This window comes from Rana temporaria, chromosome 9 (assembly GCF_905171775.1).
Source record: "Rana temporaria chromosome 9, aRanTem1.1, whole genome shotgun sequence".
Classification (NCBI taxonomy): Eukaryota; Metazoa; Chordata; class Amphibia; order Anura; family Ranidae; genus Rana; species Rana temporaria.
This window is the reverse complement of record NC_053497.1, coordinates 87348535-87372205: the sequence shown is the minus strand read 5'-3', so window position 1 is coordinate 87372205 and position 23671 is coordinate 87348535. Positions and strand designations below refer to the sequence as shown.

The following is a 23671-nucleotide window of genomic DNA, read 5'->3' as shown; positions in this document are numbered from 1 at the left end:
GACCGTTCTCATCGGTTTGACCCATCGTGTGTACGCGGCAATACTCTTACAGGCAGACGACCCCCCTCCCCCCCAGACTCGTGTTTTTGAGGGAAAATTTCAAGAAGAAAAGAGGCCTAAGGGCCCAAAAACACGCCAAAAAGCTCAAAGAAGAGCAAAAACACACACAAAAAGGAAAAATTAGCTGAAGCAGAGGGTTTGTGAAAAAAAGCTCAAAGGAGCTCAAAGAAGCTCAATAAAAACATAAGCAAAGGAGCCCAAAAGCAAGCTGAAATAAAAGCTCAAAACTAATGCTAACCTCCCCTTATGCAGAAGGCCTGCTTTCCTTACAGCAGCTTCCAATACACTGGAACTATGGCTGCCCTGTATCTCCCCCCTCCTTTTATAGTTGGGGGATTGGCTTAGAAGAACCTTCTTATGGGCTCTTCTGAGCCTGCTGATCATAGTTCAAAGGCCATGCAGTGCATTATAGTTTAAAAAAGGTATCCTGGGCAAACCTACACATAGGTTTGCCAGGGCTGTGAATCTTGAGCATGCAGGATTCCCCTCAAATACATGGTAGCAGTGAACCCAAACCTCATCCCAAATTAAAAGTTATTGGGTTGTTAATACTATCACTGACAGCTGTTCCTTGTATCTTTAAAGTAGAACTATAGGCAAAACCTTTTTTTTTTTTTTTTTCATTTTGGATACAGCAAGGGAGGGTTATAACCCCTGTCAGATTTTTTTTCACCATCTTTGTCCAATTTTGGAGATTTCCCTTCACTTCCTGTCCCATAGCCAAACAGGAAGTGAGAGGAAATCTCTGCAAATTAAGGGAATCCCCTGGGGGCCCCCAGGTCACCAGAACTAGTGGAAGATTTCCCCTCTTATTTTTTTGGAGACAATCCATCTTTACTTTCACTTTAGATTATAATAAACCGGACAAATAGAGAGGGTGAATTTCCTTAAGATCCCTTTCACACTGGGCGCTTTGCAGGCACTATAACACTAAAAATAGCGCCTGAAAAGTGCCCTAAGGCTGGGTTCACACTTGTCCGACAACGGTCCTACATTGGGAGCTCATGTAGCATGACGTGTGAAAATCAATGTTTCCCTATGAGAGCTGTCTTAACTGGTCCTACACAAGTCGGTCCGACTTTGAAAATGCTCCCTGTACTACTTTGGTCCTACATTGATCCTACTTCAGCCCATTGAATATCATTGAAGTTGGACCAAAGTAGGAGCCTTGTCCTAACCATCCGACTTTTGACATCCGACTTGTGATTACAGCAGCAGTAAAAGGAATTTATCTCACTCTGGGATTGTTTTGATTGGTCAAAGAACAAGTCAGACTATCACAAAGTCGGATCAAAGTAGTATCCTGTTCATGAAAGTAGGATGGATGTAGGACCAATGTAGGATCAATGTAGGACCAATGTAGGACCAATGTAGTATCAGTGTAGGACCAATGTAGCAGAGCAAAGTAGGATGAAAGTAGTGTAGTAGTGTGAACCCAGCCTCAAGGGACGCTGCTGTCTCTCCAGTGTGAAAGCCGTGAAGGCTTTCACACTGGAGCGGTGCACTAGCAGGATGGTAAAAAAAAGTCCTGCCAGCAGCATCTTTGGAGCGGTGAAGGAGCGTGTATACCGCTCCTCCACCGCTCCTGCCTATTGAAATCAATGGTCACCGCAGCTATACGGTGATCGGTGGTGGTTTTAACCCTTTCTCGGCCGCTAGCGGTGGGTAAAAGCACCCCACTAGCGGCCGAAAACCCCCGCAAATACGACAGTAAATACGACACTTTACCGCCGACGCTCCAGTCTGAAAGGGGCCTAACTGGGCACAGACAGCAATAAAAACTGACATGTGCTCTACTCTATACAAAACAAAAAAAATATGTTTTGGTTATAGTCATACTTTAAAGATACATTCTAACGCACTCAAAAAGTACTTGTACTTTTTTGGTACAGTGTGATGTGGCTCTGTTAAAAGTACACCGAAAAAGGACAAGCAGCATTGATGGCTCAATATCCAATCACTGGTGTGGTTGATAGCTAACATTTCGTATATAATGAAGGTGTGTAAGAAAATATATAGTTTGTCGGACACCTCTGTGTGGTGGGCTCATGAGAAGGACCCCTGAATTGATTGCAGTAGGTGACCCTATTAATACATTTCAGAATCCCGGGAATGGGTTCTGAATCTGTGTTAGGTGCGTGAGATGTCTCCGTGCTAAATGGTGATGGTAGTTGTGAATATCAGCCATCGGCGACCAGTGCTAAATGTAATGCCTAAGGCCAATGGGAATAAGTGCACAAATGGCAAAAATTTTAAAAAGTGAAAAATGTATTAAAAATATTTTGACAATAAAATCTGTGATACAATCCTGGTGTACAAGTGTATATCAATTGTGAATGTACCAACTCATAAATGAAAAAAAATCCTGTGTCTTTGGTCTTCAAATGACCATAATAGTGAGCCATACAACAAAAATAAAATTAAACATAAAAATAATACCGTAAGGCTCTACACCCCTTCTTGGGGACATCTATCCGGTGAGTGGGGACCTAACAGGGGGGTGTACGGATGACACACTGAAGATCAAGGCACAGAATATGCTTCTTCTCTTCTTTGCTCATTAACCATGATGTACTGTTATTCATACTGCTGACCATATCGGTTTCTCATTTCATCCAATCAGTGGACACTCCAGAGTTTATGGTCTCTTTTTTGGTTTATTTTTATGTTTAATTTTATTTTTGTTGTATGGCTCACTATTATGGTCATTTGAAGACCAAAGACACAGGATTTTTTTCATTTATGAGTTGGTACACTCACAATTGATATACACTTGTACACCAGGATTGTATCACAGATTTTATTGTCAAAATATTTTAAATTAATTTTTCACTTTTTCTAATTTTTGCCATTTGTGCACTTATTCCCATTGGCCTTAGGCATTACATTTAGCACTGGTCGCTGAGGGATGATATTCACAACTACCATCACCATTTAGCACAGAGACATCTCACGCACCTAACACAGATTCAGAACCCATTTCCGGGATTCTGAAATGTATTAATAGGGTCACCTACTGCAACCAATTCGGGAGTGCTTCTCATGAGCCCACCGCACAGAGGTGTCCGACAAACTATATATTTTCTTACACACACCTTCATTATATATGAAGTGTTAGCTATCAACCACACCGGTGATTGGATATTCAGTAACCATCCTTAGGTTGCGCCACTACCCCCTATATTACACCACTTCTATCCCATTTCATACTCCTCTCTAGGGGGGCAGCAGCCCATACACCCAAACCGTAGTGCGGAATTCAATACATTTCACTAGCATTGATGGCTCACTCAACCTCAGTTGCGCTTTTAAAGACATAAAGGGAACTAGTCCCTGCTGACCATAATTAGGGCAAATAGAGCATTTTTTTTCACCTAAATGGACAAAGTAGAGAACTTGACCTGGGTTGTAATATAAAACAATATGAACACAATCTCTGTTTGACATAATAGTGCAATAATTGTAAACAAGAGAATTGGAGAAAACAGGACTTGTCTTACGTGGAGAAGGCGTTGTTCTGTTTCTCACAGCGAATTCCTTTGCAGTTGTTAGGTTCTTCAGAGGCACTAGTCTCATAATAAAAGTACAGTTGGTTTAGTCCATTGGCAAAGGCCAGAAGCACCAGGCAGTAGATGAAGAGGAATTTGAGAATGTCCAGCAGCATCCGCCCTAGTGATATTTGCAGGGGACCAAGATGAGAATTTGCAGTGAACAGGGAGATGAGACGAAGGGAGCTCAGGATATTGGATATTGCAAAGAGTGCTTCGGCAATAAGTGTTGGGTGCCACATATCCCATTCCTCTCTTGGCCGTGAGCCGTTGTACTGAGGGAATAAATACAAGAACAAGCTGTAAATTATCAAGGCTGAGTCACACAGAAACTGTCCTAGAGCTTGTGCCAAATGGTGAATTTAATCAATGGTAGCATTGGCCTTTTTCCTCAGGAAATGTCATCCTTTACTTGTAATGAAGGACTTGATTTGACTTATCTCAGTGTGCCCACTTTGCAAGGTCAAAACAACAAGTAGATTAAAATCCCAACTCAGCTTAGTAGCAGATATTGGATTTTTAATACAGGAACTGCACTAAGGCAGGTAACATCTTGCCTGACATTGGAATTATCTTTCATGACAGCTGTTCACATTCAGTTCAAAAACAGGAAACAGTTAAAAGAATACAGTAGCTTGGGTTACAAAATAAATAAATAAAAAATACAACTTGTAATTAATATTTATTATAAGTAAATATGACAGTACCAATAAATAACAATAAATAACACTTGGACAGTGGATTATAAATAGAGGACTATCTGGATAATTGGAGAAGGGATGGGACCTACATTTATGCACTTCTTTACCTTACTCAAGGAGTAGTTGTGTTGTGGTCTAACAAAAAGGACATGTTTTATATGAGCTTTGTTATACACAGGTCTGGTAAAAAATGTAAATAGTTTAAAATATATACATTTGTCAAAGGGCACAGGAACTTATGAACAGCAATAACCTAAAAACAAAAGTTCCAATCCTTCCACATTCTAATACATAGATAGGTAGATTCAGTAAGAGTTAGGCTGGCTTATCAGTAGATAAGCCGACCTAACTCAGAATCTACGCTGACCTATGTTTAAGCGTATGCTCAAACAGAGATACGCTTAAACATATCTAAGATACGACGGCTTGCGCCGTCATATCTTAGGTTGCAATATTTTGGATGGCCGCTAGGTGGCGCTTCCATTGCGGCCGGTGTAGAATATGTAAATGAGTTTATACGCCGATTCACGAATGTACGCCCGGCCGCCGCAGTCGATTTACGCCGTTTCCGTAAGGCATTAGCAGGCCTAAAGTTATTCAACCTATTAGGTGGAATAACAATGTTAAAGTATGGCCGCCGTTCCCGCCGCGAGATTCAAATTTTTTACGTCGTTTGCGTAAGTCGTTCGCGAATACGGTTGGACGTAATTTACGTTCACGTCGAAACCAATGACGTCCTAGCGACGTCATTTAGAGCAATGCACGCTGGGTAATTTTACGGACGGCGCATGCGCAGTTCGTTCGGCGCGGGGTTGCGCCTGATTTAAATGTTACACGCCCCCTAGCCGCGGAATTTGAATTCCGCCGGGGGATTTACGATACGCCGCCGCAACTTTAGAGGCAAGTGCTTTCTGAATAAAGCACTTGCCTCAAAAACTTAGGCGGCGTAACGTAAATCAGATCTAAAGATCCGCTGACCTATCTGAATCTGGCCCTCTGACTTCAGCGAGTGCTTTTTATGCTCACTATGGGCCAGATTCACAGGGGAGATACGATGGCGTATCTCCTGATACACCGTCGTATTTATTCAGCTGATTCATAGAATCAGTTCCGCATAGATAGCCCTAAGATCCGACAGGTGTAATTGACTTACACCATCGGATCTTAGGATGCAATACTTCGGCCGCCGCTGGGGGGAGTTTGCGTCGTATTCCAGCGTCGGGTATGCAAATTAGCAGTTACGGCGATCCACAAAGGTTTTTCCCGTCGTTACGTCGGCGCAAGTCTTTTTTTCCCATCGCAAAGTTAGGTGTGCTTTAACATGGTGTAAAATTACTCCACCATGTTAAAGTATGCCCGTCGTTCCCGCGTTGCTTTTGAATTTTTTTTCCCGGCATAAGTACGTTACGCACGTCGCGATTCACAAACACGTCAGGCCGCCGTAAGTTCGCGCACGTCGGGAAAATTGTAAATGGAGCAATAAAATGGTACCCGACCCATTTGAATTGGGCGGGCTTGCGCCGGACGACTTTACGTTACACCACCGCAAGTTTCCAGGTAAGTGCTTTGAGGATCAGGCACTTACACTGAAAACTTGCGGCGGTGTAACGTAAACGAGTTACTTTACACGGCCGCAAATTTTCGTGAATCTGGCCCTATATGCTTTATTTTCTGGCCCTAGAATGCCTTGCCTAGACTACTTAAGCATAAATGTTTTTATTAAAGTGGTAGTAAACTCTTAACTACCACCTTTACCTACAGGTAAGCCTATAATAAGGCTTACCTGTAGGTATAAGTAATATCTCCTAAATCTGTACAGTTTAGGAGATGATCCCCTCGCAATGCGCCGCTGATTGCAGCGGCGCATGCGCAGCGGGGATCTTCGGCTAAAGGGCCGGCAGCCGCCGGACCTTGCCGGAATGAAGTCCCCCGAGCGGATGCCCGGCAGTGACAAAATCGCCGCTCCAGCCAATCACAGCGCTGAAACGGCGATACCCGGAAGACACGCTGAGGCAAATTGACATCTCCCTCGGCGTGGACCAGGTAAGTTCCCCACACCTCGTTCCAAGGTAAGTATTTCATAATGAGCTAGTATGCTGTGCATACTAGCTCATTATGCCTTTGCCTTTTAGGTGTAAAAAAAAAACCTGTTGCGGGTATACAACCGTGTTAAATATAGGAACTCACTCTTGATGTAGAGCACATTCTTTTTATTTGCTTTAATGCCGCGTCCACACTATCGAAAATTCCGACAGCAAAAGTCTGATGTGAGCTTTTGAACGAAAATTCTGACCGTGTGTATGCTCCATTGCACTTTTGCTGTCGGAATTTCTGTCAACAAAAGATTGAGAGCTGGTTCTCAAATTTTCAGACGGAAAAAATTCCTATCGTAAAATCCGATCACCTGTAGCAATTCCGACACGCAAAAAAACATGCATTCTCAGAATCACGCAGAAGAGCCAAACTACCTATTGAACTTCATTGATCTCGGCTCATCGTACGTCTTGTACATCACCGCGTTCTTGACGGTCGGAAGAATTCTTAATTATTCATATTCGAAAACTATTCAAAATTTAAATATGAAAACTGTTCGAATTTAAAAAATATTCAAAAACGATTTGAATTTCATCCAATTTTTTTTTTCATTATTTCGGATTCATTTAAATTCGGTACTATTATAATTCGGAAATTTGGATACATCCGAATTTGCAAAAAAGAAAATTTGTCCGAATTTCAATTCGGAAAAAAAAAGAAACCGCACACGTCTAATGTTCATGACATGTTTGTACAACTTAATTTAGTGCTGCACTATTTGTATTATATTTCTGTATGTCAAGTGTCTGGGCAGTGTGCATAGCAGCTGTTTCTTTGAACGTTTTTTACCGTTAGTGCAGGTTTATTTTAATTTTTTTTGCAATATGAGCAGGTGCAACATTTGACAGCGCAGAAGTGCTGGTATGTTCTATTCAGTGTATGGAAGTGTATAGTGGGGCTTCTTGCAAAATATTGCTAAATGTGAACTTACATTTTAAGTCTCCTACTTAAAGGGAATTAATCATGGGAGAATTACTGGAGCTGCCTTTACTGAACGCTCCTTTTGAAAATGCTATTTCTCCAGCTGTCAATCTTTGACTTCCAAGCTGTTATTGTCACTGACCAGAAATAGTTATAAATATTCGTATTTCTGACACTCATTTTACAGCATGTTTATTCTTCACCTTTGACTGAAATATACAGAAGTCATACACAGCAAAGCGCCTCGCATAATAACAAGGAGACCTACAATGGCAGCCTCCATACTTCTCTTTATGATAGAATTGTGTGAATACCTAATGAGATATGATCTAGCCCATATAGGAAGTGAAAAGTTGTCAAATAGTTAGCCATCTCATAGACTTGTATTATGAGAAGGAGCAGTAATGCACAACCACTAAGTAGACTGCACAGCATGTAGCATAGAAATAATATGAGGAAATTAAAAAAATATATAGCGGCTTCTCTCTACGTGTACAACCTACAAATTGCCAGGGAAGCATTTTACATCATTAACACGCATTGGTAACTTTATTTACAAAAAAGCTGATCTATTTAACACATATATCTAAAAAACATTAAAAAGACTATATACCGTATTCCTAAGTACTGTCTTCTGATATTATGTTATTCATAGTGGCCTTTGTACTGTACACAATATTCTTTATATGCCTATTTCTCTCATCTTTTATCACTGACCACCACTTAGAAACTACCATAGAATGATATTTTTTTTGTATAGTAATCATTTTCCCACAAGGAAGAAATCAGAAGACAAGGAGTATAATTTACCCATCGCTTTTACTTGATTTTCTGCATTAGCTGATTCTGAACCAGTGGCGGCCCGTGCATTGTGGGCGCATAGGCGCCGCCCTCCCTATCCATGTGCCCAGCCACTTTCAGGATACCGGACACATGAGTGTTTACTGGCTTTTAGGTATAGTCAGTTTGCCTGCACTTATAAAAAATGTAATTCTGTGTGCCTATGAACTGATTAGACACTCCAAATGTGGCTAAATGCACATTAACACAACTAAACACTAATTGCTCTGAAACACTGCTAAAGTTGCTTAGCTAGAAAATTGCATATAATGTTGTTTGCACGCTCCCATTGAAGACAATGGGTCCAAGAACACCCAATTCTGCTTCAAAAATAGCTTTAGTTACAACAGCCGCATTAAGTCTTGGGAAACAGGAAAAATTGAAAAGCATGGGATTTGGCTTGTTGAGCATTTTGAAGCTTCAAACTACCTAACACGCAGGTGTGGATGGGGGCTTTGGCTCCTGACTAAATAATAACAAAACTTTTCATATAAAAACTATTCATATGTGGCCAGCAGACCTTAAAGGAGTTGTTGTTTTTTTTTATGTCACAATGTAGAGAATAAGATTTCCTATTATCTGTGCCCAGTCTTGCCACATAGAGTTAATCCAGCGCTGAGTAATCCTCTTTTTATTGTTCAGTGAAATAAAACAGACTTCCAGATAAAGACCAAAGTCCTTGCTTGAGTGACAGGTTATTTACATATCTCGTGCACTAGCTTGTAGACATGCACAGCTTCTTGTCTCTGTATATTCGGATGGCTGTTTACACTGAACTGTGGATCACCCCGTATTTTGAAAACATTTAATCAAAACACAGGAAAGACAGCCAATCCTGGGAGAGCTGGACGGGAGAGGAGAGGAGGAGAGGGGGATGTGAATTGTGCACTTTACAGAAGCTGTGCATGTCTGCAAGCTATGGATTAACTCTGTGTGGCAAGACTGGGCACAGATGATAGGAAATCTTATTCTCTACATTGTGACATAAAAAAAAATGTTGGGTTTACATCCACTTTAATGCATTTTATTCATTAAGATAAAAACCTTCTGTGTGTAGCAGAGCCTTTACAGTCATTTTATGATTTTATAAATTTATAATTTTTTACTGTATAATGCATAGATTATTATTATATTGACTTTGGTGGAATGCACATAAGTCATAACATGTTTGAAAAATGTTCTGAATACTTGCCAGCTAAACAACACTATATTAACTATAACTATCAACTATATTGAGGCCCTACTGCTTTCAGTCTTTTATTTCAGGCTGAACTGATCCAAATCAGGCGATTTGTAGTCTGCATGCAACAAACCTGAAATGGAGGTTTTAAAAGGGTATCAGGTTTGCACATAAATGAACAACGTAAGATATGTTTTTGTGGACAAGGAAATAATCTTACCTTCACATATGCTACTATTTTAAGAGAGATTGTTGCAAGATAGAGGGAATTCATTGCAAAATCCATTAGGTTCCACCAGTCATGTACATATTCAGTAAATCCCCCATCCCACATTTCTTTTATTTCACCCCAGATAAAACCTGTGAAAAAGAAAAAACACAAAAAGTTAGATCCAAAGGCAAAGAATCATATTTTTTAAGTAACGCTATGTTTTCACCTAACCTTCTAAGATAAGCTTTCATAACCGCTTACCATGGTTACTGGGATCATTGTCTGAACCACCTCCACCCTTACAAATTTCTATTGGATACCAGGTGCACTTCAGAAAGTAATTTGAAGGCACAGGTTTATCTTATGCGAGAAAGAGAGTTTACTGTATCATGCAGGCTGCCTCAAGCACATAGGAGAAACAACACATGACAGGGTGGGCTGGAAGGCAGAAAAAGTCTTAGGTATGGGTGAGGAGTTCACAGATTTCACATAGAGAACAAGGAAGAAGCGTGTAGAGACCTTGAAGAAGAATAGGGATAGCAGGAGGGTTCAGAGTGGTGTGTTTCAGTCCATAAGAAGCACAGGGGCGCCACCCCCCTAATCCATGTGCCTTGCCCCTGATCTACATGAAGGGTGCCGGATGCATGGATTTCATTTTTTTAAGCACATAATTAGAGACTGAGGCTCCAATTGCCTTAAAAAAAAGGGTGGGCTCGGGGCACTACGTGAATTAATATTCGCTATTGTCCTCCTGATTCTCCTCCAATCAGGAAGCAGGTCCTGAGACCCAATTGGCCAACGAGTATTAGGACTCTAGGCCAATCGGATCTCAGGACCCACTTTCTGTTCGGCCAGGAGGAGAACACTTGGCTTGTCCCTCGGGAAGCTTTCAATCTCGTGCTGCCTGTGAATGTAGGCGCTGGAAGAATCATCACGCCAACATGGAGTCTCCGTCAGGAGTGTGCACAAGGTGACTCTAGTGGGACCACACAAGCTAAGGGGCCACTCTGAAACCAGAAAGTGGACCAGCAGGTAAATCTCGGCAAGCTCCTAAGGTAAGACATCTGATCGCTGCCTCCTTCCCTTCCGGCAAGGAATATAGAGCACCAGGCACCTTTGGTGTGTTTTCAGGTTTGTAGTAGGTTTCCCCATGCTTGACACAAAGTTTGGAAGTCAATTGAAATATCCAGGGCTCAGGGGCTGCTTGTCTAGTGGCCAGCCAGACAGCAATGATGCCCAAGAGCGTTCCAGCGCATGCACGTGCAACAATGTCTCACCTACTGGTTTCAAAGCTCTATGGGCCCCTTCCTTAGGATGTAAGAAGAAGCTGGACTTTCACAGAGGCCTGGTGTCTCTCTTAGAAGAATGCACAGATATGTCTGCTAGCTAGTTTAGATTTTTCTACCTACAGTGATGTAGGCCCTTTTTCACTGCACAAGTTAGAAGTGGATTCAGAGTCTGTAAGTGTTATTATGGTTATCTGGAGCCCTCATTCCTCTCTTCCTGTGTGTTTGGATTGATAGCCCTGCCACTGGGGGCCCCTCACGTGCCTTTGGGGGACACAAGGTGTAACATTAGGGTTTAATGATGGTGAACAATGATGGAATATAACTAATACGTATCCACCAAGCTGATTGAAAATTGCTGGTGGCTGGGATGGGTTTACAATAGAGCATGACATTGGTGATTCTGTCAAAAATCCGGCTAAAAAGGTTGCATTACAATTTATATGTATTATATTATTGTTATTTTTTTAATTATTATTTATAAAAGCTGTGGCCATAACATTCCAACAAAGTAATGTGTAGTATAGTGTATTATGTATGATCTTTTATTTGGAAGCATACGTTTTGTTTTTAATGTTCAGTATCCCTCCACCCTCTCAGCACTACCTGGGTCAGGTTTCCTGCAGAGAAGTTACATTGAACAGACAACCTATTTGATGAATTTGCTTTGTGTACATGTAGCTTAGTGACACAGGTAAACACATTCTTAATTACTGAATATCATAATTGCAGCAAGTTTTATAACGTAGCTTTTTAAAAGCATACTATGCTTTTTACCCCAAAAAATGTTTTACATATAATTAGTTATAAATATAGTTTTCCAGACTATAACTGTTTTGTGTGATTTTTTTTCAAATTCAATTTAAAGCAACATCCCTGTATTTATTTACAGTGCAGACAAGCCCAGTGACCTATGACCAGTGCTTAGGATAATCAGTACCGGTTGTCAGATGTGGCTGCTTGCAGGAAATTTTGAGGTGAGGGGGTTCCCATGAACCAAAGGCACATGAATAGAAGCTAAAAAAAAATATCTGAAAGCTAAACAGTACAAATGCTTGACAAAAGCAGGAGTAGCAGCAACTAAACCCAACGCAACTTTCAGTTTCTTGATTATAAAACGCAAATGTAATTTAAAATAGAGTAGGCACATCACTCAGTGAAATATTGATTCAATAAATTAATATAGGCAAAACAATAAAAGAAAACTGTTGTACAAAACATCTTTGTTGCCTGCCTGCGAACATATTTACATTCATGTTGAATACACTGGCTCTGAATTAAAGTAAAACTTTTGTAAAGAGTTGGACCACTTTCACACTGGGGTAGCAGCGCTTTTCCACTGTTTAAGCATCGTATTTCGGTCACTAGCGGGGCACATTTAACCCCAAAGAAGGGTTTAAAATCTCTCGTGTTGCGGCACTTCCGAAACGCTTTTCATGCACTTCCGAAGTGCTGCCTATTCATTCCAATGGGCAGGGCATTTTGGGAGCACTAAATACAGTGCTCCCAACTCGCCTCCAAAGATGCTGCTTTTAATGCTGATTTTTCAGAACGTCCCGCAAGCGCACCGCCCCAGTGTGAAAAGTCAAACTTGAATTAATGGGAGGCGGTTTTCAGGCGCTTAGCAGAGGCTGTTTCCAGTGCTAAAGAGCCTGAAAACCACCCCTGTGTGAAAGGGTTCTAATTTCTCGTAAACATGATCGGTTTTCCTGTCTGGAAAACTGCCATTAAAGCTGTTGGCCGGGAAAACCGGCCGTGTATGCTCCATCGCAGTTTTCCCGGTGGGAAAAATGAGATCCTGGCGGTTTTTAAGCTGGTAGTTTACCTATGGGGAAAACCTGCGATGGAGCATACACACAGCCGGGTTTCCCAACCAAAGCTCTCATGGCAGTTTTCCTGCTGGGAAACCTGGCCGCGTGTAGGGGAAAAAGCTACCGAAAAGGTTCTCGGTTTTCCCGGCTTTCTACCGCCGAGAAAACCAATCGTGTGTACAAGGCAACAGGGAGAGTTTTGCCATCTATGGCCCATTAATAGATTTCCCTTCATTTTCTGCCCCATGCTGCACATTGTTTTCCTGCCAGGAAAACTGGTCGTGTGTACGAGGAATAAGGGGCCAAAAACACTTGTAATCTGCCAAAAAGAAGCTCATGTAATTTTTTATACTGGTAAAGTTAGCAACCAAAGACAGGCAACAACACTCCAGATGGTTGACTCCCGACGACAGCCATTGGACACCTGTGTAAATAAATCTTTAGCAGGCATACTCCCAACATGCTCAATCTTTGTTTGGTGAACACCCAGAATGTTTTTTCTTCCTTTGTAGTGGCTGTAGATCAGATTGCCTGTTCCCAACAAACTTTCCTTTGGTGACATCACTAATGTTGCTTTCCTAACCAGGGCATGGGACATGCCTGCCTGCCTCCCAAAATTTACACATTCACTAGGACTGAGGGCTGTTACACAGGCATAAGACAAAACATTCATAGTTATGATCAAGTTTATATGCCCTGAAAAAAACAAAAACATGCATGGGTGTCTTCGCAGACTGCAGCAGCAGCAGACTGGGGCAATGTGAGAACATAGGAAGGGTAAGAACTGACTCCTCGATGAGCCTGCTAGCCAGTGAATATCCTAATTTTCCTGGAAAAGGCAAAGTTAAAAAACTATTTCACAGAACAGGTAGGTATGACATGTTTGTTATTTTATGGGGAAAAACATAACCTTTAATATCAGTTTAAAGAAATCTGGATGTAGACTGATACAAAGGAAACATCATTGACGCTTAGAACCAGTGAGGCAGCCACCTACTTGTATTGAAAGGAATGGCTATGAAAATAAAATGTATGAGAAAATATCCAAACTTGCATCATGTTGGCCGATGAATTAAATATTTGTACAGTCAGAATCTCCATGTTAGCAGGGTGGATCTGAATAGTGTTCCCTGATGTCCTATAGCAAAATATTCTCACACATCACATCATAGCTTGAAACCAGACTGCTGTTATTGACCTAGTTATGCTTCATACACATCTATTCTAGGACCCAGTATGTGAAGTATTGAGCAGTTTTATCATTTCACAGTGGTTTAATCTAGTTTCACCTTCACATCAACCTCTAAATATTTTCTCTCTTTTCTTTTTCACATTTATTTTGCTGGGTCACAAAGCTGTACAAGGTATAATTCACCAATGTGTATAGCATTCCATTCCTATTATTATTGTATGTAGTTCATCTACCTTTAAACCTCAAAAATCATTATTGGCTGTTAAAGGTTACATAAGTATAACTGACAAAACAGTTAAAAGTATCAATGGGACTAACATGGCTAATGCAATACATTTGTGAATATGAAAAAGTGTAGCACTTATTTTTGTGAAAAAGTCAGTTAACAACTCATATCAAATGTTGCAAACATACAGTACAGACCAAAAGTTTGGACACACCTTCTCATTCAAAGAGTTTTCTTTATTTTCATGACTATGAAATTTGTACATTCACACTGAAGGCATCAAAACTATGAATTAACACATGTGGAATTATACATAACAAAAAAGTGTGAAACAACTGAAAATATATTTCATATTCTAGGTTCTTCAAAGTAGCCACCTTTTGCAGCAGACACATCTCTAGAACTGTTAAGAGGAGGCTGTGTGAATCAGGCCTTCATGGTAGAATATCTGCTAGGAAACCACTGCTAAAGAAAGGCAACAAGCAGAAGAGACTTGTTTGGGCTAAAGAACACAAGGAATGGACATTAGACCAGTGGAAATCTGTGCTTTGGTCTGATGAGTCCAAACTTGAGATCTTTGGTTCCAACCCCCGTGTCTTTGTGCGACGCAGAAAAGGTGAACGGATGAACTCGACATGCCTGGTTCCCACCGTGAAGCATGGAGGAGGAGGAGGAGGAGGTGTGATGGTGTGGGGGTGCTTTGCTGGTGACACTGTTGGGGGATTTATTAAAAATTGAAGGCATACTGAACCAGCATGGCTACCACAGCATCTTGCAGCAGCATGCTATTCCATCCGGTTTGCGTTTAGTTGGACCATCATTTATTTTTCAACAGGACAATGACCCCAAACACACCTCCAGGCTGTGTAAGGGCTATTTGACCAAGAAGGAGAGTGATGGGGTGCTGCACCAGGTGACTACCTCTTGAAGCTCATGAAGAGAATGCCAAGAGTGTGCAAAGCAGTAATCAAAGCAAAAGGTGGCTACTTTAAAGAACCTAGAATATGAAATATATTTTAAGTTGTTTCACACTTTTTTGTTATGTATAATTCCACATGTGTTAATTCATAGTTTTGATGCCTTCAGTGTGAATCTACAATTGTCATAGTCATGAAAATAAAGAAAACTCTTTAAAATGAGAAGGTTTGTCCAAACTTTTGGTCTGTACTGTACATATATTTGAAATTTTAATTTAAGTAACACCAAGTGACTGAGTGTGATCTGTGAAAAAAAAAATATATGTAACAAATAAATCAGAACAAAGCAGTCCTCTATTGTGACCACACACAAATAACAGTCCAAAAGTGTAGAAAAAACTCCAAGGTTGAAATGAAGAGTCTCACATGGATGTGACCCTCTCTGTGAAAGGATAGAGACACCACCACCGATGTAAGGAGGAGGCTTACCAGATGGTGTTGACTTGGTGAGGTGTATACCACCCAAGTCAAAACAGGCTTATATAATCAGTCAGCAAGATGTATCCAGCTGGTCCTGAGTCCACATATCAGTCGGCACCGCAAATTCCAGTAAACACCAGGAAGTGTAAATACATAAAGTCTTGTTGGAGCCAGAGATACGTTTACCACATAACGGGAAAAAAAACTCACATAGTGTGATACCGTACAAGGTAGTATTTATTAAAAAGATAAAAGATACAAGAACATCATAAGTTCAAGAGCGATGTGTCTGAATGGGTCCATCCGACGCGTTTCAACTAAACAGTCATCATCTGTGAGTTTTTTCCCATTACGCATGTTATGTGGTTACCGTATCTCTGGCTCCAACAAGACTACGTGTATTTACACTTCCTGGTGTATACTGGAAATTGTGGTGCCGACTCATATGCGGACTCAGGACCAGCTGTATACATCTTGCTGACTGATTATATAAGCCTGTTTTGACTTGGGTGGTATAAACCTCACCAAGGCCACACCATCTGGTAAGCCTCCTCCTTACATCGGTGATGGTGTCTCTATCCGAAAGGATAGAGAACAGAGAGGGTTACATCCAAGTGGGAATCTTCCTTTCAACCTTGGAGTTTTTTCTACACTTTTGGACTGTTATTTGTGTGTGGTCACAATAAGGACTGCTTTGTTCTGATTTATTTGTTACATATATTTTTTTTTCACAGATCACACTCAGTCACTTGGTTTCACTGAAATTAAGATTTCATATATATGTATATTTGCAACATTTGATATGAGTTGTTAACTGACTTTTTCACAAAAATAAGCACTACACTTTTTCATATTCACCAGTTTTTGCTTTGTCTCAGCTGTGTTGGCAGCTAATTTGTGTGTTCACTTATCGCACAGTGCAGTATACCCCATATATAATTTAATGCCATACATTTGCACATATTTTTACACAATAAATATATATCATTTTTAAATATACTTAAAATAATTACATAACAATAAATGTTAAAGTGATTGTTAACCCTTATTTAAAAATAAAAATAGCAAACATAGTATATTTACCTGCTCTGTGCAATGGTTTTGCAAAACCATTGCACAGAGCAGGTAAATATACCATGTTTGCTATTTTTATGAAAACTAATGGGAGTTACGAATCACCCTGTGATTGCTAAGAAAAAAACACAATAGCATCAACTATCACAAGATCCCTGCTGAATGCAACTGAAAAATGTAATTTGCTATTTTGAACTTGTAACCAGAGAAATATGAGCACTAACCCCCCTCCCCAAAAAGGAATAATAGCAAAGAACAAGTTACAAAGGAAACATTTTTGGAAAATATGGGTAGAAACATTTATAAACTAAAAAGCCGTTGTAATTGATATTGTAATGCAGTTAGGCTGCCAATACAGTAAAAAAAATGCACTCTTCTTTTTGTGTATTTTTACATATAGTTCTTAGTGTTGCAGCAAGGATTTAAATACCCCGAGTTAGCAGCACACTTGAGAGTTGGACCATTGCTCTTACAAACAGCCTATAAGGTTTTCAGTGGTCCCCCAAAAAAATGTCCACTGCATTTGTGAAGAAGGCTTCAGGGCACCAAAGAAAGTCCAGCAAGTGCGGGGACCGTCTCCTGCAGTTGATTCAGCTGCGGGATCGGGGAACCACCTGTGCAAAGATTGCTCAGGAATGGCAGCAGGCAGGTGTGTGTGTGCATCTGCACGCACAGTGAGAAGACTTTTGGAGGATGACCTGGTGTCAAGAAGGGCAGCAAAGAAGCCACTTCTCTCCAGGAAAAACATCAGGGACAGATTGATATTCTGAAAAAGGTACAGGGATTGGATTGCTGAGGACTGGGCAAGGAAAGGTGAGCGCTACCATCAGGCCTGTGTCATGCGTCATGCAATAAAGCATCCTGAGACCATTCATGTGTGGGGTTGCTCCACGGGAGTGTGTTCACTCATAAATAAAGAATGGTACAAAAACATCCCCCAAGAGCAACTTCTCCCATCCATCCAAAAACAGTTTGGTGACCAATAGCACCTTTTCCCAGCATGATGGAGCACCTTGCCATAAGGCAAAAGTGATAACTAAGTGGCTTGGGAAACAAAACATCAAAATGTTGGCTCCATGGCCAGGAAAATCCTCAGGCATTAATCCCATTGAGAACTTGTGGTCAATCCTATAAAGAGATGGGTAAACAAAAACAAACCCAGAAATTCTGACAAACGCCAAGCATTTAGCGCAACAAGCACTCTATTACAAAAACGCCAAGCATTGATTATGCAAGAATTGGCTGCCATCAGTCCGAAGTTGATTGACAGCATGCCAGGGAGAATTGCAGAGGTCTTGAAAAAGAAGGGGCAACACTGCAAATATTGACTCTTTACATGAACTTAATGTAATTGTCAATAAAAGCCTTTGACACTTATGAATTGCTTGTAATTATACTTCAGTATACAACAGTAACATCTGACAAAAAGATCTAAAAACACTGAAGTAGCAGACTTTGTGAAAAAATTATATTTGTGTTATTCTCAAAACTTTTGGCCACGGCTGTACAGCAGTAGACAAAATGATTTAAACGCCTGAAAAAGCTGTTTAATATTAGTAGTTTAGAATGAAAAAAGTATGATTGGAAACATGAGTTTTAGTAGGTTGACTTTTGATCAGTAGTAGGTGTCAGTTATAAGAAATGCCAGATAGCACTTATGGATGTGAGCTGTCAATACATGAGGCACCTAGCAAAACTTAAAGAAACCACAAATTTTATGGTTGAACTACAGCTGCATTGGTCTAAATATTCAAAACTGCCATGGGCAACAATAAAAAAAGGTGACTAAAAATAACATCTTATGCTGAACGTGGATGCAGGTAGACCCATCTAGGTGCCTCTTTTCTACAACTGCGGCAGTATTTTTTTTTTATGTTAATGATCGAGTACAGTATCTTTTCAGCCTACTATTTGTTTACTTTTACACTCACTTAAGCCTAGTACACACTGCTAGTTATTTTTCCGCTCAACCTAGCGGTCTGAACAAAAAAACCCTGACAGCTCAGATCGGAGGCGCTGTACTAACAATATGATGTTAATACATCGATCTCCCCTGCTATTCCCATTGTGTTCTGACAGGGGGGATGCCCCACCCCCAGCCAAAATACTTTGGTCAGTGCTCTTAGCCCATTGGCTGAGGTCGCAGATCGAGAGCCGGTCGGCAGACCTTTTCCAGTCATGCCCCTTCGACAGAAGGTGGTCGAAGTACAGGCATATGTTGGACCAACTGCAGTACACGCGGGCCAAATGTCAGCCCGTTTCTATTGAACCAGCCAACACCCCCTGACATTCTGCCTGTGTACGGGGCTTTATAGTACATTTTATACTCGCATGCGCTTCCGTGTGTGAATTTTAATTGTTGAACCACGGGCACATCAAGGGCTAATGTAAATAGACACAATTTTTTACAGTTAAATGTATTTTTAATACAGCTAGCGTAAGGTTTTGAATCTGTCTTTTGATATCAGTCTCCTGTCATTCCTTTACACAGAAGACTAGAAGAGGCTGGGGCAAAACTAACAGCCAGTTAGAATCCTACGGCAGTTAAATGTGCTGATAACGGGCTTGCAGAAGAGTGAGCAGAGTTCATGCCTTATCAGTGTGTTGCTGCTCATTTCATTGTCCAATCAACATTCTGCAGACAGGGAGAATAAAACGATGTAACTTCTGACAGTGTTGACGACACCTTCCAGCTGTTCTGCTGTTTAGCAGAGGTGTATGAACCACAAAAGTAAATGGACATAATTATAAATTCTTTGGCAGATATAACAGTTGACATATTGTAAATTGTTATCGGATTGCCTGGAGTCTAGCTATAAAGCAAACCTCAAGGAAAAGGAATAGGTTCTCTTTACTGCTCCCCCCACCCATCTAGCCCTCAAGCCCTGTACACACGGCCCAGGATCTCGTCAGGAAAAGAAAATTGTTTTTCCCGACGAGATTCTTGGCAAGATTCTCTTGCCGGCCGAGTGTACACACACTCCATTCAAAAGAACCGCCGTTCTTTTGAATGGCACGAATGCGGTGACGTCACCGACTACGACGAGCATGCGCTCGTCACATTTGATGCCATCGCCGCCATCTTGCTACACCCTACCTATGCCTTGGAAGCTACCGCGCATGCGTCAGTCATCTCGAGCATGTGTGGGTTTCCACGGCGACAGGTAAGTATACAGACGCCCGGGTTTCTCGGCAGGAGAACACTGCCGAGAATCACAACGAGAAAATAGAGAGCAGGTTCTCTATTTTTCTCGTCTAGATTCTGGGCAGTTTTCTTGACGAGAAATCTCAAAGCCTTGCACACACGCACGGTTTACTCGGGAAGAAAGCTCTGCCAGCAGTTTTCTTGCTGGTTCTGGCCGAGAAAACTGAGCGCGTGTACAAGGCTTTAGAGTTTTTATCACCGTGTAAGCTCCGACTAGAGCAATTTAGAACTTAAAAAAGGGCTGGAGAGGGAAGAAAACATATATGTGATGTGATGTATTGAAGTATGTGATTCTGGTGAAGGCAGATTAAGGGATATACAGTATATTGCCTTCACCAGCATTGACTTTTAAGGTTTGCTGTAACAATATTTAACTGTATGAATTGATAATAAAATAAATTCTATTTTTTTTATTACAGTAATACTGCATATACCTTTTCTCATCACATTACTGCTGACAGTGAAAACTACAGCCCAGAAACTAAAAAAAACAGGCCTTTGCTGTGTGCATAGATCAGTGACAGCTATGTGTGCCCCAGCAAATATATCAACAATAATATATCTATTTGACATTGAAAATCAAATAAACATAAATTCTAGCTTGGAGGAGCGTATACTGATAAAATAAACATATGCACATCAATCATGAGAGACAAATATGCAACGACAGAAGAGCAACCCTGCAAAGAGAAGATATAAAGTTCTATTTCTAGCTAACATTAATGGTCATACATGGAAATCAAACTGTATGGGAATTGAAACTGCTGTAAGCTCTGAAATACATGGATTAAGTTATTTATTCATTAGAAAGCCTAATGCCCTGTACACAAAGTTCCCATCAGAAATCCTGAGGGGAAAGCCAAGAACCTGCTTGTCAGTCTTTCCCCCTACACACGGCCTGTTTTCCCGACAGGAAAACTGCGATGGAGCTTTGGTCGGGAATCCCGGCCGTGTGTATGCTCCATTGCAGTTTTTTCCATAGGAAAACTGCCAAAAACCTCTGGGCAAAAGTCTGCCGGTTTTCCGGACGGTAAAAAAGAGAGCTGGTTCTCTTTTTTTCTCTGGCGGTTTTTGGCCAGTTTTCCCGTCGGAAAAACAGCGAGGAGCATACACATGGCCGGGATTCGCAGCCAAAAGCTCTCCTCGCAGTTTTTCCTTCGGGAAAAATCGGCCGTGTGTACGAGGCTTAAGAGCCTAGGGACTGGTTCAGGCCTGCTGTAGGAAGGGCTAGGGGCTATTGTCCTGTAGGTGTTTTATTAACACTTTTTCAAAAAGGACCAATATAAATGATTAGGTATGGAACTTTTAAACAGAATAGGTAATCTGCTGAATGATCAGACAGGGAGTAAATGTAATTTTCAGCTTACTAAAAAGGTGCAAAGTTAAAAGCAATAGTGAAAAACAGGATTAATATGACAACAAATGCATATAGTGCAGAGAAAGCTGCACAGGACTCTTTATAATATTGTCTCTGTGACTCAATCAGTATAACATGTGACTGCATAGCATGGTTTTCTGTTAGACCCTTTAACAACAGAAAGTCAGGCTAACAATCACAGCGTTCCTCACAGAGACCAGAAAGACTGGCAGAATGGTGCTAGAATGTGGCAGAAAACATTACTTTGATTTATCAATATACTATCCAGTTTAATGTCCACAAGGCAGTGATCCAGTGAGGCCCTGAGTGAAAAGACCCAAAGGAAGAATAATGGAGGGCCGGCATGACTGGGTGGAAGTATGGGCAACAGGGGGTTAACAGGTGCAGGCGGAGGAGCAGGGGAGTGTGCTGAACGCAGGCTGAGTGAAGGGGGAGGAGCCCTTTATAAAGGGGACGGGGCACACGTGGAGGCATTGCGGGAACGTTGGCACTTTGTACAACTGCACTTTGCAAAGCGCACAGTCTACTTGCCTATAGTAAATAAACCCCAATGTCATTGTTTTCTAGTTGTATATAGAGCATGCATCAATGCCCTCTCCTTTTGAAAATACCAGAACCCTTGCTGTCATACCTATCCAGTGGTTTCAGTATTTTTAAAGTCACTGGGCCGGATTCAGATACATTGGCGTATCTGTCCGGCCCGCCTAACCTATCTCCGATACGTTACTCTAACTTTGGGCGCAAGTTCTTTATTCACAAAGAACTTGCGCCCTTAGTTAGAGCGGCGTAGCGTATGTGTTGTGGCGTAAGGCCGCGTAATTCAAATGGGGATGTAGGGGGCGTGTTTTATTTAAATTTCCCTTGACCCCGCGTTTTTTACGTTTTACTAGAACGGCGCATGCGCCGTCCGTAAAATCTCCCAGTGTGCATTGCTCTAAATGACGTCGCAAGGACATCATTGCTTTCGTCGTGAACGTAAATTACGTATCCGTATTCGCGAATGACTTACGCACACGATGTAAAAATTTCAAAACTTGGCGCAGTAACGACGGCCATACTTAACATTAGCTACCCCTCATATAGCAGGGGTAACTATACGCCAGAAAAATAGCTTTAAGAAAGGCCTGTAGATTGCTTTAAGAAAGGCCTGGATTCTTTCCTAAATGTACAGAATATAACTGAGTACTAAGATTTGTAGGTAAAGTTGATCCAGGGTAAATCCGATTGCCTCTCGGGGGATCAGGAAGGAATTTTTTCCCCTGCTGTAGCAAATTGGATCATGCTCTGCTGGGGTTTTTTGCCTTCCTCTGGATCAACTGTGGTATGGAGTTGGGTGTATAGGATTTTACTGTGTTTTTTATTTTGTTTTTTTATTTTTTGTGGTTGAACTGGATGGACTTTTTTCAACCTGACTAACTATGTAACTATGTAATTATAAGTACTCTATTTAAACCCCTTAATACTGGTGGTAAAAGGTGAGCAGTTTATAATGCATCTGTATTTACAACAACTTAAAAGCGGAGGTTCACCCTAATAGCATGTATATCTGACCAACTCCCTTATAGTAGTAACAAGTACTGTCTGCAATTAGTTTTTTTTTATGCTTTACGTACCTTGTAATCCATTTTTTCAATCTACTTCTCCCCGTGGGAGTAGGCATTTCTATGCCTAGGGGGATTGTCATCTGGGAGGTCGCCCAGAGGATTGACGTCTGTTCCCCCGTATTGCATAGGCACGAGTTACGGGGCTTCCGAAAAAAGTCGAACATGCAGAGCGCAGGCGCCGTATAGTGCCGACTCACATCTCCGCATGTTCGGCTTTTTTTGGAAGCCCCGTAACTCGTGCAAGCCTACGCAATACGGGGAATGGGGCCTTATCTGCCGGGGGCGAACAGACGTCAATCATCTGGGCGACCTCCCAGATGACAATCCCCCTAGGCATAGAAACGCCTACTCCCGCGGGGAGAAGTAGATTGAAAAAATGGATTACAAGGTACGTAAAGCATAAAAAAACTTGTTACGATTATAAGAGAGTTGGTCAGATATACATGCTATTAGGGTGAACCTCCGCTTTAACACTACTGGTTACTGAATTTGAACACTTACTGTAAAAATCTAAATCAGGCTATAGGTGCTTGCAGTGCTACTGGAAGACTTGCCTTCCTTCTCATGAGTTGCTGCTGTGTTTAATCTATGCAACGTACCATAGGAGAGAAGCTTCTTCTTCACAGCTGGAACTAAGCTATTTTTGGCAGTTGAATAAATGTGCAATCTATGCTCAGAAAAGTCTACACTTCTACCTCTAAGCCAATAATTTCCAAGACATGGACTGCCCCCACCGTTTGAAATGCATATAGTTTCGCCTTTGGTTATAATATTTTTCTCCAAAAAATAAATCTGGTATAACTTTGGATTCCTTAGTAAATTTAAAAAATTAACTGTGATTGGTTGGCAGCAGCTATATACAGTTAATGCTGCAGTATTCATAAGCCTGTCATGTGTCTCCTAAGCTCTTTCATATAGAAATTGGAAAGTTATACTGGAAAAT

At 41.1% G+C, this 23671-nt stretch overlaps 1 protein-coding gene across 1 annotated transcript in view; it reads right to left on the bottom strand.

Annotated features, from left to right (window-relative positions):
* The window catches only part of TRPC5 (transient receptor potential cation channel subfamily C member 5), a 391753-nt gene that overhangs the window by 104066 nt on the left and 264016 nt on the right, over nucleotides 1-23671 (bottom strand). Inside the window, exons 5-6 of the mRNA XM_040323870.1 lie at nucleotides 9565-9704; nucleotides 3561-3883 (exon numbers count right to left, since the gene is read on the bottom strand). Coding sequence (XP_040179804.1) covers nucleotides 3561-3883; nucleotides 9565-9704 — 463 coding nt within the window. The remainder of the gene's footprint in view (nucleotides 1-3560; nucleotides 3884-9564; nucleotides 9705-23671) is intronic.